The sequence below is a fragment of the Rhinichthys klamathensis genome, unplaced genomic scaffold, assembly GCF_029890125.1.
Source record: "Rhinichthys klamathensis goyatoka isolate OS25496 unplaced genomic scaffold, OSU_Roscu_1.1 h1tg000269l_1, whole genome shotgun sequence".
Classification (NCBI taxonomy): domain Eukaryota; kingdom Metazoa; phylum Chordata; class Actinopteri; order Cypriniformes; family Leuciscidae; genus Rhinichthys; species Rhinichthys klamathensis.
In genome coordinates, this window is record NW_026606789.1 from 3,111,948 (window position 1) to 3,127,351 (window position 15,404).

The window sequence follows — 15,404 nt, forward strand, 5'->3', positions numbered from 1 at the left end:
TCTTTTTTAAGGTTTTGTGTTGTCATTAAGAAAGAGAACTACCCTGAACAGCAGCCTGCCAAAACTGTGGCAGGAGGTACAAAGCAGATCTACCGCCAACCAGGTCACACCATCTATCTACTGCCCACGCTAGTGCTGGCCAACCTCCTTCCCTGTGACCTCAACTACTACATCAAAGGGACCTCAATCAAGGGAACCATGAAACCGGGCAAAGAGGCAGTGCTGCATGCTGTAGACACATCACAAAATATAGAATTAGGTGAAATGGAGTACATGCTACATTTCTTTTACATATTTAACATGAAAATGTACCTATTTGCTTTTTTAATCCACATAAAGCATTCACGAGTATGCTGTTTGTTCTTAGGTGTGCTTCTAGAGAACTTTCCTATTTGTAAGGAGCTGCTCATCCCTCCTGGTACACAAAATTATGTGGTGCGTATGCGGCTATACGATGTCAACAAACGGCTGCTCTGTCTCACCATTCGGATTATTCTCAGAGCCCAAGGAGCATTAAAAATCCTCATCTCTGCTTCTTACTGGCTTGTCAACAAGACTGGTATGCTTTCATATCTAAGCATTGACTACAGATTGATGATCTGAATTCAAGACTTAAATTGTACTGCACCATGTCTGTAATATTTTCATTGGTTATTGTGTCTGCAGGGCTGCCTCTGATCTTCCGCCAGGACAATGGGAAAACGGATGCCGCTGGGCAGTTTGAGGAGCATGAGTTAGCCAGGAGTTTGAGCCCACTGCTCTTTTGCTACACTGACAAAGAGCAACCCAATATGTGAGTGCAAGAGAAGGGGAAAAACCAAAGAACATTGTGTGTTCACACCATGCTCACCCATCAAATGCTTTTGAATAAATTATCTCATTTAATTAGCCTGCAAAAACATTTCACAGCCAGAGTTATTTATTTATTATCCAACATAGCAGAAATGTAATTTAACTGCATAACTACCCCTTATTAAAGCTCTCTAAAGTCTTGTCCTCTTTGAACAGGTGCACCATGCGGATCGGTAAAGGGATCCACCCAGATGGTGTTCCAGGATGGTGCCAGGGTTTCTCTCTGGATGGGGGCAGTGGAGTGAGAGCACTCAAAGTCATCCAGCATAGCAACAGACCTGGACTCATCTATAATATAGGTAATAAGGAATGCTTATACTATTTTAAGAAACGTTTCTCTTGCATTGTGGTATCTGCTAAGTCAGGGATGTCTAATACTGCTCCTAGAGGGCCAACACCCTGAAGAGTTTAGCTTCAACTTCCCGCAACGCTCCTGACTGGAAGTTTTTAGTAACCCTAAAGACATTGATTATCAGGTTCAGGTGTGTTTTTGATTAGAATTAAACTCGGCAGGACAGTGGCCCTCCAGAAGCAGGATTGGACACCCCTGTGCTAAGGTGATTTAATAATGGAATATAATGTCTTATTATAGGAATAAATGTGAGGAAGGGGAAAGGCCGTTATCGTGACACACACATTGTGACCTTTGCTCCACGATACCTACTTGACAATCGATCATCTCAGAAGTTAGCCTTCTCGCAGAGGGAATTTGTCAGAGGAAAGGTGGGAGTCCATGTTTTCATTGTGTTTGTCTTTGTGCTATGTTTTTAGATATTTTAATGTATCGTAAAAGACAGGAAAATACTTGATAATATTTTGTTTGTTATGATAACCTGTTGTAGGGTACAGCACATCCAGATGGATATATCTCCACCCTGCCAGGATCCAGTGTGGTGTTCCACTGGCCTAGAAATGACTATGATCAGCTTCTCTGTGTCCGTCTCATGGATGTACCCAACTGCACCTGGTCTGGAGGTTTTGAGGTCAACAAACCTAAATCTTTCCACATCAACATGAGGTACCTAATGCCACCAAATACACTCACTCTCTAGAGATGGCTGAACAGAACAGAAAATGACTGAGGGAATAGTTCCTGATTTCACTGACATATATTCCTCTCATTATGTGTTCCATAGGGACACTTTAGGGAACTGCTTCTTCCTGCGTGCTGAGATTGCTTTGAAAGGGGCAACGCATCAAATCTCATTCAGTGACACTGACCAGCTGCCCCCACCCTTCCGTATTGATAACATCTCTGAGGTAAGTCCTCAGAGGGTACACATTGTCAAGTATTGTGAGGCAGTAGAATGGCTCAGAAGATTTGAGACTAAAGAGTAGCACTAGGATGGTTGGGAATATGCCGTGGCCTTTACTTGAACCCGGGTCACCCATGAGAATTTGTCGGAGCACATGAATAAGAATGCCGTACTAACCGCAATCCCAAACCTATATTGTTTAAGAAATTGTTCTGAAACTGCTCTTGCATTTCAGAAATGTCATAGGAGACATTTGGTTCTGTTTGCACTTCTGACTTCCTAAAATAATGACATTTATCAAGACAATATTATTTCCTTTCAGTGTTCAATTTTGGACACAATAACATTCATGAAAGAGTAGGCATAGCAAGATAAAGCACCTTCTACTTAAAAAGTGTACCTGTTATTAATATCATCCTGTTATCTGGGGTTTAATGGGGGATTTGCAGGTGTGTACATTTTCCATCAACTTCCCTAACCCCAAAGCGTCATATGATCTGTTGGTGGTTTTAAATTTACAGAGCGAGACACCATTCTAGCCATTACAATAGCTGGATATAAAGCTTTTGTCATATGAAATAGCTCTTTTACTCCCCCTGGCTTGACTTAAGCAATCGATTCATCTGTCAAGCATTGAATTCACACCTGGCAGCTCTACATCCGATGGCTTCTCTGTCTCAGTGCTGCCCTTACATCAAAACAGATTTTTTTTTTAATCTGCTAATAATTATTTTGGGCAGACATTTTGCTGCTCTTTTTGTGTGGGTCTTGATATTAAGCAATAAAAAGTCTGTTGGTGCTGGGATTAGACACATTCTCAATGATTTATCTTGGCGTTTCAGATCTTTCATCATCAAACACTCTTGTCCAGGATAGAAGTATCCTAGATCTTCCTGCTTGCACCTTGCTCTACTGTCACTGGCAGTATGTCCCTCTCGACTCATAGGCCTACTCTAAAAGCTTTGCCTAAGGCTCTGTGAGCTCCTGCTTTTATTCAACCATCTTCTTTTTTTTATCTCTGACATCAAAACGTCAGGTCTGATCTTGCCAACATAGTGAGGGAAATTAGATGTTTTCCCAGGTCACTTCCAGCTGCCAATTCTGTGCCATGTTATTTAGTTTTATTCAAGCTGATGGATAGCTTTGATTTTTACTTCTGGTATCTTATGATGGCAGTGTAAATGGCCTCTAAAATGGTCTTAAAGCTTATTGCAGAACCACATTCTCCACAAACTCTCTGGTCCTCATGTCCTCTTTACCTCAGGTGCCTATCCAGTTCTGGCAACATGGAGTGGCTGATATCCGGCTACACACAGAGGTAAAAGCTGGGGCAGTTTTGGACTACGCTTGCGATGAACCTATTCTTCAACCCTACCTCACCCTCACTGTGAAGGGAGCCGGATCTTCAGAGGTTACCGCTGACATGAACTTCTTTAGAGAATACAACAAGCTCTACTATGAGAACTTCATCTACATTGCTGCGTCCTTCACATTCTCAGAGTGAGTTCTCCACCTTTAATTTTACAAATAGTTTACTCATCCTTGGAATTGGTCATTTGACCAATTTCAAGCGGAAAACTTTCCAGTGGCTGACTCACTCAAATATTACCTCGTCAAACTGGTGTTTGTAAATATAAGTAAATATTCACTTGAGGTTGACACTTTGATTTGATAACAGAGATGGAGGAAAAAGGCCAGTGGGGAAGAAGCGGGTGGTCAGCTGTGCTGAACTGGTGCTTGATGTGGAGACGAAAACACAGAGAGTCATCCTAAAGAAAAAGGTCTGCTTATATTCTTTCTCAGCTTTATATCTGCCAGTTTCACCATTTCTAGTTTATTCTCAAAGGTTCTCACATTTCTTTGTCTGTTTAGGAGCCTGGAAAGCGCTCCCAACTTTGGCGGATGACAGGAACAGGAATGCTCTGTCATGAGGGCTCATCACCTCCACAGAGCAAACCTTCTCAGCCTCGACCCCTCACTTCATCTTTAGTGCTTGACATTGCTGGACTGGCTGCAGTGACAGACAACAGGTTACTTAAACTCTTCACAGCACAACAAAGGACAACTTGTGCTGTCTATCTTAAGCTTGTTCTTGTCCCTGTGGAGAGTAAACATTATCATGGTGTGCGGGTGTCATTTCTCACGTATCTTGCATTTTCTTTTTTAGCTATGAGCCTCTGATGTTGAGACGGCCAGACAACCGCCGCAGCACCACCCAGACATGGCACTTCAGCTCTGGCATGTTGACCTGTGGTTTGCCCAGACTAGTCGTCCAGGTCTGTCCTTCTTCTTTCATCCGTTTTTTTTGTTGTTGCTTTTTTCACTTTTTTTCCAGTATGAATGAATCTGTGGCTCTTTAAAATATTGTATGTGCTGTTTTAGGTAAGAGGTGGAGTATCTGGCCTGTACGATGGTGCCGAGGTGGTACTGGGACCAGACTCTGGTGTTTTGGAACCGACACCAGAGCAACAGTTTATCAACCAGAAAATGAGACCTGGCTCAGGTGTACTGTCCGTACAGGTCCTGCCTGATGGGCCCACACGAGTACTACAGGCAAGACACCCCTCCTGTCTCGTTGTTATTGAATTGCATGGTTGGGATAGCATGCCATCTGAAACCATATGAAATTGAATCAGTTCTTATCTTTCTTTCACACTTTCTAATATAATGAGATGCTGCATACCTCATTTCAGATCAGTGACTTCAACCAACGGCGCGTGAATAGACCCTCTCCCAGCACTGAGGAAGACCAGAATAAAGAGAGTGCTCAGACGAAAGTTCCTGAGGAGGAGCTTGAGGTAAAAACCAGGTTTTTGTTTGTCCAGCAGATTGATTGATTTGGAATTTTACCATCATTGTGTTTCCAGTAAAAACCGAATTAGCACAGTGTTCTCAAATATTGAACTTGGAAGTTCAGACCTCCATATTCTTGCCCTTGTGTGTAGGTGTTGGTGAATCTAGAGGAAGGAGTGGGTCTATCACTGGTGAATAAGCTCCCTGAAGAGCTAGTGTTTGCCACCCTGTCTGGCATCGATGTGCACTTCACCCGCACCGCTGCCAGCCAGGTACTGGAACTTACAGTGAGAGACATTCAGGTAAGCATCCACAGACCTAAAATGCATTCATCCAATGTTTTGGAATTACTCACTTTGGTTTAGGAATGGCTCAAGATGGTTGACGATTAATGAGACTAATTAGTTTATCTAGATTTTTCTGATCATTCACCATGTTTACGATCATCAGCTTTTTATACAAAAACACATGAACAGAGATACCAAGAAAATGCAATGATCAGTGGGTTTGATCCATACCAGATCCCAGCACACACTTTACGGATCTCAATTAGTACAGACCCTACCAAATCTAACATTGTAGACCTTCCAAAAAAAATCAACTTTAGCCAAGTTTAATCCAGTAGACAGGCATGAAAGTTGCCAAAGAAGCTGTATCCTTTCCCACAAATCTTTCATTCTAAAGCAAACATTTCTGATATATGTCTTTACTCTCTCATCTATTACAGGTGGACAATCAGCTCCTGGGCTCCACTCACCCTGTTTTGCTGTCTGTGACTCCAGGCTCCATTGAAAGTACTACAGTGGACTCGGGTCCTGCTCTGCAGGTCAACGCTGTTAAAGTGCCCAGCAGTCTTATGCTCACAGACCTTTTTAAGGTGAAAGCAGTGAACGTTTGGATTCACTTTCTCACCAAAATGCTTCAGGCTTATCTGTACATTTTCCTTTGACTACAGGAGTTTGATTATATATTTTACTCTCTGCCTTGCAGCATTTGATGGTCACAGCACGCCGCTATACTGTCATCATTGAGGAAAAGCTCTTGATGAAACTGCTCATATTCTTTGGCTACGGTCAGACAGAGGGAGGTGCGTAGTGGGTATCCCTCTGGTGTGTAGTATGGGGAATTCATTATGCTCTGTCTGCTAAGTTCATGATTTTGTGTTTCAGAGGTAGAGAAGCTGGATGAGAACCTCTATGAGAAAGCCAGCGAAGATGCCGGAACTCCAAAGCGCTATTATTTTGAAAACTTAAAGATCAGTGTCCCTCAGGTCAAGCTGAGTGTCTTCACCTCTCACAAGTTGCCCCCTGACCTCAAGGTACAAAAGCCACAGTATAATCAACTGTTATACTATAAGTGCTTCACTGGTTGCAGTTTTGTTGTTTGAAGTTTGCATTATGCTGTGGTTGTCTGCATTATAATCAAGCGTTGTTCTGCACAGGCCTTGAAGGGAACCCTTGGGTTCCCACTCATTCGGTTTGAAGATGCAATCATTAACATGTACCCCTACACTCGAGTCCATCCCTATGAGACACAGGAGATGATCATCAGTGACATCCTCAAGCACTTCAAAGAGGTCATAAACATTCTTCATTCTGAATTATGTTTACATTATATTTTCATACTATACATTGTGGTATAAGCGTTTGCATCACCACAGTGTGATTTCAGCAGCTCTTGGACAGTATCTTCTTTCTGTCTTTTTGTAGGAGCTTATCAGTCAGGCGGCTCAGATCCTGGGCTCAGTAGACTTCCTGGGCAACCCCATGGGCTTACTGAACGACGTCACTGAGGGTATGAATGAACTCATCAAGTATGGCAACGTTGGAGGGCTCATCCGCAGTGTTACACATGGTGTTTCCAACTCAGCTGCCAAGGTAAGAAAATTTCACATTATTTTCTGTCGACTTCACCTAACAATGCATGATACCCGATCACTTAAGTATTTCACAGGGTTATTTGAACTATTCCCAAATATATGATATATGATAAAGTCAATCTGTTTAGCTGCAAAGTACCAGAGCTGTAACTGCAAGACATGAATTCACTGAGTGCAAGGCCAAGTCATAACGAAAAAAAAGCAAGAGAACGAATTTTCATCCGTGATCTGGTCTGTTCAAATGTAAATTAGAAGCTGAAGTTGTTTATTTCACAGACTTCTTATTGAATGTTTTTGAAGAAGCGTCCAAGCAGTCTGCCTGAGCAGAACACTAGAATTAGCCACATGTTGTAATTTGATGATTTCCAGGAGAAGAATGGGAACAGCATAGGAAGGTCAAATGCACATGATGTTCACCAGCAGAGCAATCTGACCTGATTTTCCTCCTAATATGCAATAAAGTGGTGAAGGTTCAGTGAAGTTTATTACTTTTGGTCTCCCTGTGTAAACAGGCAGGATTCTGCATGTTTAGAGAATCATGGGAACACCGGCATTTAATAGTTTTGTCAGCATAAAAGTTGAATATCAGCCCTGTAACTTTCTCATGAACATTATAAGAAGTTTGTTTGAGCAGATGGAATTGGCTCATGGCACCAGTGTGTGAATGTGTGTACTCGTATGTGGCTGCAGTTGTGTGTGGTCAGACCTGAGCCTCCACTTCATGTCCTGCAGCCAGCTCTCAGCATGTCTGTCTAACAGGCCATCGCACCACGTCCTTCATTGGCAGCCAGCTCACTGTCAGACAGCGCTTTGTATGCTTTTCCCTCTGTCCGCTCCCTCTGTGCTCTCATTTACTTTCCTTCCAGCCACACTCGCCAAGCTAATGTCTTAAGTACTCATAGCTTTGGACAACACTATGTCTCAATCAGCACTTTCACATTCGCACTTGACCCGTTCTCATTTCACTTCGCTGCTTTTTAGCCAAGGTGAGTTTGTTTAAATATGCTCATCATACTGAATAATTATAGTTGATATTTGCAGTCCATTTCTTTGACTTCAACTCTACTTTTGGCTGTAGTAACTTTTAAGGTATTTGCTCATTACCCACGAACTGCTGAACAAATGCCTAGGTTTGCTTGAGAGAAAAAAACTTTCTCTGTTGGCTGCTTTTTTGCCACTAATTCAATTTCATGAGTATAAACAAATTATTACTCCCCCTGGAGAACTTCCAGCAGCATGAATAAAAATGTTTTGCCAAAATCATCCACCAACTGTATAAGGCTCCATGTCATACCGCTTGGGGTGGAAAAACTTTAATGAAAGATATAAAAGGCATTGGAGAGCTTTGGTTTGATCAAGTGCCTAGAAAGCTTGAGGTTTATTGTATTTGCAAAGATTACTATTAGTTTTTGTAACTTATGTCAGTGGCCACCCAGAATTTATTTTGGAACATGTGCAGACATCAGGAATTCTCTGTTGTTAGTTTTACCTTTATGGGGGCCTGGGCCTTTTTTAATAGGTATTTCAGCTAATGCACCCTCCATTGACTGCAGTCAGTGTGTCTGTGCCTCCAACCTTCTCCACTGATTTTCTTTCAATAGCACCTATACTTTAAACACACATTTGAATTCATATTGAGCAATGCATTAGACATATTTTCAGCAAAGTTACCCCCTGCTGCCGCATAAAGCTGATTTTTCCATCACTGTTTCCATGTCTCGAACTCTCTTGCTGTGGATCAGAATTTACCTTCATCAGCTTGTACAGTTTTTCACATCTCTGTCAGACTCAACCACTTCTTGGCAATCACATCATGGTTTTCATTCCTTTACATCTTCTTTCTCACACATAGACACTGGGACACATTCCCGCACACCTCTAGGGGCCCTGCTTTGAGATAGGATGGTCTAATGGCTCAAGAAGGGGTGGTGTGGGGGGGCCATAAACTTGAAAGTGTTCTGATCCTCCTCTCCCTCCCGCATACTCATATCTGGTAAATGTATTGGTATAATTTCACAGCCAAGCCTAAAAAAAGGGAAGAGAATGTGAGAGAGGGAGGTGGAAGAGGAGGAGCAGAGAATCTGAACTGGCCTTCAGATGAACTCACCAGGGACTTTGCTTGGAGGGTCATCCCAAGTTCATGCCTGGCTCTTGCTTGAATTCTGCAGAATGTGCCTGTGTTTATAAAGTGCTCTGGCTGCAGTAGGGAGCTCACTGGGCCTGTAACACAAACTCCCTTCCAGGAGGCACCTGCAGGGGACCTGAGGGGGGCCACTCTGGGCAAAGTCAGGTCAACTCTGCCAAGAGGGGGGAGCGCCACCCTATTAGACAAATTACAGCCTGATATATTTGACAGTTGGATGAGATGGTGTGTAAAATCAGTTATCTGTAATATCGATGTGTTTCCTCATTTCAGCAGGGGAAGGGTTTGAGAACCATGGTGGTTGCCCAGAATGTGGCTCCCTTGCAAATAAAGCTTGAGTGACTGTGACTGTGAGACATTAGAAATAAATGTGTCTCATGAACTCATAGGAAAATAGAATAGTTGATTTGCATGATTTTGTTTGACTGCAGTTCACAGAATAAACAGCTGAAGAGCTACATGGACTTTTGCTGAAAATGTGACACGGACCACAATAAGTCATTGATGTGTCCTAAAGTAGACAGTCCACTCCTTAGGGTCACTGTGGGGTGGGTTCACTAACTGAAAAGACAATTGTCAGCAACTGTTCCAATTCCTGATGTATTGACAAATCTTTGAATGACAAATTCAAAGATTCTGTATAAATGTATTTCATGCCACATGTGGTTTGGTTTGTTTTCTTATTGGTACAATTAACTTATTAATACTGCATAATAATATTATAGTTCAATATTTTCTTTATTCATTTAAGTGGCAATGCTTCTTTCTGGTATGAGAATTGTTCATTTGTAGTACATATAATCTACTATTCTTTTCATATGTTGTTGGTAAATGTTTATCTGCCTGTGCAGTTTGCAGGTACCTTATCAGATGGATTGGGCAAGACAATGGACAATCGGCATCAGACTGAACGAGAGTGCATTCGCTATCATGGAGCCACCAGTGGAGAGCACCTTGTGGCAGGGATTCATGGTCTTGCTCATGGTACATCAAAACATTTGGCATTTCTCAATATTAAGGCACTTATTGTACCATTGTGCAATATTATAAGATTGTTATTGTACTGTACCATGATTTGTCCACTGAACCTAACTTGCCGTTTCATTGCTGTGTAGGCATCATTGGCGGTCTGACCAGTGTGATAACATCAACGGTGGAGGGAGTGAAGACTGAGGGGGGTGTCAGTGGATTTTTCTCTGGTCTGGGGAAGGGATTGGTTGGCACAGTAACGAAACCTGTGGCAGGAGCTTTGGATTTTGCCTCCGAAACAGCACAAACTGTCAGAGAAATGGCCAGCCTAAGCAACAGGTATTTTCCACTCAATTATGTATTCAGGATATCTTTTTTTTTATAGAAAAGGATGACAGACATATTTAGATGAGTGGCATATCCACGGCCTTGTTCATGGCCCTTTTCCAAGCACAGGGTGCCAGAGCCGTGTTCCAAGATGGAATACAAAACAGAAACAAAACAGTCTGAAGAGGTTGATTAAAAAAACACCAGAAACAATGCAATAAATGTCACATTGCTCAGCACCTCCAATCACCTAATTTTCAATGTCTGTCTAAAATAAAAAATATTTTAGATATATTATTACTATCAATTTACTATAAATTGTATGTTACATCTACTAAACATTGCATTAGATTACTTTTAAATTCTTAAAACTACTGACATTAATAGTCATAAAGACCATAATGCAGCTTGTTTGTAGTCACGCGGTCAGTTACTGTTCATTGTACAGTCATTGTTCAGCTGGAAGTCGGTGGAATAAATCCCCTTGTTGAGCACTGGCTTCGGCACCGAAACCATCACCATTTCAGTTGAAAAGGGGGTATCTGTGGTTCAATGTTTATAGCTCTTACAACTTTGCAGAGCCTACGTGACCTCTCTGTTGATGTGCCAGTAAATCCCACCTGCCTTTTGATGAGTTTAGCTTGTGGCTAGCCAAACTCTACACTAATGAACACCTGCTAATGATCCAAAGCACAATCCAGAACTGGTCGAAGAACTTGCCTACTGTTTTAAGAGCAGCCTTCAGGGTCTCACCTTCACTTCATCCTCTAAAGCCAGCAGCTCTACCTGAGGTTTTATGAGGGGGCCCAAAACCAGGTCATATTACACAGGCTGTCTGGTATGTAAAGCCATTTGTTCTTCATTTGCCTATGTATATGTGCAGTGGGGAGTGTTTGTGGTTTTACTGCTCCAACTAAAGGAGAAATGAGTTTCAGGTCCTCTCACCATTCCGCTTGAATGGAGAGAGGCTGTGTGTGTGTGTGTGTGTGTGCGCGGAGAAGAGACCTGCTGGTGAACTGTGTAGTGTAGAGCTGGGGGAGTTTAAGGGAGAGGCATTCGGAGCGTGCCTGCCACAGTGCGGCCAAGAGTTCAGCCAGAGTTCACACCGAAAATCTGCAGGATTCAGGGGTCACAGCGGATGCAGTCTGACCCAACTATTACATGTTCTCAATAACACATTTTGCAGGTAGTACTTCAGCAGCAAATCTTCACATCCTCTCTGTCTTGAGGGATCTATCTCTATCCATCAACAACTGGTTGTGGTGATTCCCAGTTGAGCTTTCTTCCCTTTCAGTCTGAAATGTTCATGATGTTACCCCCATTTTGCACATTCTCTTGCAAACCATGTCAGTAATGTCACTGTAGATTTATTAGGTTATGTCTGCCTCTTGCTGGTCAGGAGTATGTCATATGTATTCTCTCAGACCACAAACAGGAAATAAACAAGTAAATGAGGAGCAGACTGTTGCGAGGTCAGGAATAGTGGAGGTGTCCACACAATAGTTTTTGCTCTCCTGCCCTGCTAGTGAACTCAGCCTCCCACATCAGTTCCCCGGACCCCAGACCCCCCCCCCCCCCCCCCCCCTCACACACACACACACACGCACGCATGCACACACACACACATAACATACACCATTCCCAACTGCACTATGCAATCCAGGCAGGCTTCCAGAGGCAGCTCAATTACAATCTCAAAACAAAGGCAAGTAAGTGCTGGGGGTTGGTGGGGGCAGCAGTAGGGGCTCAGACTTGACTGAATAAGCATCCTGTTCCCCACCTTTAGCTGTCAGTTCAGTTTGGGAAAAGTATGCATTTTCTTTAACCTCAAACTTTATTAAAAGAAAGTCCCTCATCTAGTTGGCCTTTTGACAGTCTGCCTTCACTAAGTTTTGGTAAACCTCAAATTCCTTCATCGTAAAAGATGACAGTTACTTGTTCTATGGCATTTAATCTAGACAAGCGCATTAATAAAACTGTGGTTTATTTCCTTGCTGTTGTTATCATGGAGCATGTGCATTTTTGATTATTTTACTGTACCTGCTAATTCAACATTTTGTGAATCAGCATACTAAATACAAACACATTACACCGTTGACCCACTATTGACCCAGTAAACCAAAGATAAAGATCATAAAGATAAACAAATATTAGTCAGCCAAGGATTAAACATCCCAGATGAGCAAACTTTGTCTCACCACAAGTCAAATGTGTTTATATTAGGGATCTGAGAGACAATTCGACTAAATGATACTGCTGCTACTAGACGCTGGAAATAATATTAGTTTTCCTTTTTTTAGCACATTTAAAAAAAAGCTGCGTTTAAATTACTGTCATGGTAATGTTACATTTTAAAAATAATACATTACTTTAGAAAAAAGTCCCCTCGGAAGACGATCAAGGTGAAGTTGTATTTTGACTTTGTCAGTCTGGCATAGAATAATTAAGCCTGCTTATAGTCTTGTTATACTACCGGTTATTAGGGACAATACCCGTATGAAATTTTATACTGGTTTAATACTGGTAAACATACTTAACAACAACAGATTTTATATCAATATCCTAACAAATAGAATAACCCTAGATAATATATAGTTGCCTGTCCACGTCAAGCTTTTCCTGTGTACAGATAATTTTCATTCATGACACAAATTTCACAATTAAATTCGATTTCGATTCACAAGCTTTCGATTTGATTCGATATACCGGTAGATTAATTGGGTCCTATCAGGTAGACTACATGGTAAATTTCCTCACGGGAAAAAAATAATACTCAACTAATACTGTAAATTATAGAGGAAACCCCAGTTGATACATCACTATAATATTATAGGTTAAAATGTAACTGATTTGTAGGCTACTTGCATTTAAATTACACATAAGGAAGTTTTTATAAAAATAACGTTATAATACATTTTTAATGACATTAATTATGTTTCTACTTGTTTTTTTAATATAAACATTTAAATGGTGGATCTCATAAAAACATGACAGATTTATTCAAACATTTAATATTGAAGAACAGGTAAAGTAAAAATACAATGAATATGCAGTATGGTGCATATATTTCGCAAAATTCTCCTCTAGAGTTTGTTTTTCAAGCTGCCTAATGAGTTTTGAGTGGCTTTTCTGAGGTAAATATACTCAAAATCCTGCTGCAACTCGATTATAACTGCACATGTGACAAGTAGAGATGGTGCCCCAATTTTCTTATACTCCGGCAGGCATGCTTTTTGCGGCGTATGCTTCACTATGTCAGTGAAGAACCAAGTTAAACACCTACGTACAGCAGCCTTTCACTTTACGCCCGCCCTCAACACATTTTGCTCATGATCTTTCTCGGAAAGGAGCAAGAAGTAAGAGCTGTTTGTTTGCACCCATTGACGGCTGACTGGCCAGGCTCCAAGCCCTGTGCCTGACCTAGAGTTGAACCCTATTGTTCCAATCCCACAATCGGGTGCGGGGCATTGTGCTTGATCGCCTCCAGAGCAGTGGGAGAGGCTGCAGAGAGAGAGAGAAAGAGAGGTTAAGAGTCTCCCTGGGTCTGTTACAGTCTTGTCATGCACAGGGCCAGATCTCATGACTTACGGTTATGATTATGAACCGTGGCTTGCTGTCAAAACGAGAGCGAAGTCCATGTGGAAGTTCTGGCTTTTCTGAGGAAAAAACAACACCGCATTCTCCTTAATATGTCATAATGAAGTAACCAGTCGCTTCAGAATATTTGATTTAGTTGCTAATGCTAAAATTTGCCAGGGTGCTGCTGTTTTCTTTCCATGACATCAGTAGAGTTTATAGCAAGTTCATTGAGTCACTTAGTTTTTGTTTTCAATATTATATGGTTGATGTGAAATGCAAAAGGGCTTGCAAATACGACCCACTTTAAGATTTCAGCTTTGTCCATCCTTGGTTATCATTGCTTCCCCAGCGCCTTGCATTCTGTGCTCTTGATGAACAGAGGCAGCTGCATTCATCCGGGCTTCACTTTAAACAGAACAGAGAAATGCAGTACACTGCCGTCTTTGTGAATCAACTGGAAACCATCAGCTCTAATCAAATGCCTGCTGGCCCAGATTCAAGCCAGATGTAGGAATTCCACTTGGCCCACCAGTGGCAGCCAAAGAGAAGAGAGGGGTTGTTTGCAGGAGAAGCAAGACCCAAGCTTTGCATTGGCACTGCAGGCTGCTGGCTAGTCCCATCAGCTTTGGCCAGGACCACCAGAACTCTGGAGCCATCATTCCCCTGACCATCGATTGAACTGCACACCTAAAACCAACATGGTGTGTTTGAATGTGAAACAGAATTGAATGATGTTATATGGCAAGTTTTTTGGATTGTGCCACAACAGGTGTTATTTCAAGAGACTCAGTTGTTCTCTTTAACGGGAAATGGGGGGGGGGGGGGGGGGGGGGTTTTCCAGTAAAAAGGTGCTTTATTCCAACTTGGATTCCCCAATGTTAACCCTCTTAAGGCTGTTGGTTTTGTAAGTAATGATCCTTGTGTGTTTTGTGTGTGTTTCAGGCTGAGCGTTCAGCGAGTAAGGAAGCCGCGCTGTTGCAAGGGCCCTCAGGGGCTGCTGCCTCGATTCTCCTCCCTACAAGCAGATGGACAAGAACAGCTCTTTCACTTAACGGACAATATCCACTCTGAATCGTGAGTATCCTTTCTGACAGTAAAGTCAGGTTAGGTTGCTTTGTGAAATTCTTCTTTTCTTTGTTATTGAATGTAGGATTAAAAACAAACAAAGCTCATTTTCCAAATGGTTCTTCTAGTTCAAGAATCACATTGAAGGTTTTCTTTGGGAAAGGGACATCATTTTTTGATGCATCAGGGCTTGTTTCTCTGTTCAAAAAGACATTTATCACCAAAGAGGCTAATCCATCCAGATCAGCAGACCCCTGTTGGCCCACCTGACCTTTCTCCTCAGAGGTGCCACACAGGCCATTAGTCTCCTCAGCTGCAGCCTGCACGATCTGTCCTGCGCTCTCTTACACACTGGAACTGTCTTAATGTTGTCTGTTTAATTTGATGTGCTGATCTTTTCTTCTCTGATGCATTAAATAGCAAGCTTGACAATCCTTTTTCAGAGGAAAATTTCTTGCAGAGTACAAATTTGCATCAGAATCCTTGGGCGAATCATAATACATCTGCTGTACCTACCAATATGCAAAATAAATTGAATTAA

General features: G+C 42.0%; 1 protein-coding gene across 4 annotated transcripts in view; it reads left to right on the forward strand.

The window, feature by feature from the left end:
* The window catches only part of vps13d (vacuolar protein sorting 13 homolog D), a 45,072-nt gene that overhangs the window by 28,431 nt on the left and 1,237 nt on the right, over positions 1-15,404 (forward strand). For all 4 annotated transcript variants that reach the window (XM_056268096.1, XM_056268095.1, XM_056268098.1 and 1 more), the window contains 22 exons: positions 12-259; positions 368-559; positions 667-793; positions 1,009-1,151; positions 1,445-1,575; positions 1,695-1,870; positions 1,989-2,112; positions 3,373-3,608; positions 3,787-3,889; positions 3,981-4,138; positions 4,276-4,384; positions 4,491-4,661; positions 4,802-4,906; positions 5,054-5,203; positions 5,629-5,778; positions 5,892-5,988; positions 6,071-6,219; positions 6,343-6,477; positions 6,611-6,778; positions 9,775-9,907; positions 10,039-10,231; positions 14,741-14,872. In XM_056268096.1, the coding sequence (XP_056124071.1) occupies positions 12-259; positions 368-559; positions 667-793; positions 1,009-1,151; positions 1,445-1,575; positions 1,695-1,870; positions 1,989-2,112; positions 3,373-3,608; positions 3,787-3,889; positions 3,981-4,138; positions 4,276-4,384; positions 4,491-4,661; positions 4,802-4,906; positions 5,054-5,203; positions 5,629-5,778; positions 5,892-5,988; positions 6,071-6,219; positions 6,343-6,477; positions 6,611-6,778; positions 9,775-9,907; positions 10,039-10,231; positions 14,741-14,872 (3,330 nt within the window). The remainder of the gene's footprint in view (positions 1-11; positions 260-367; positions 560-666; positions 794-1,008; positions 1,152-1,444; positions 1,576-1,694; positions 1,871-1,988; positions 2,113-3,372; positions 3,609-3,786; positions 3,890-3,980; positions 4,139-4,275; positions 4,385-4,490; positions 4,662-4,801; positions 4,907-5,053; positions 5,204-5,628; positions 5,779-5,891; positions 5,989-6,070; positions 6,220-6,342; positions 6,478-6,610; positions 6,779-9,774; positions 9,908-10,038; positions 10,232-14,740; positions 14,873-15,404) is intronic.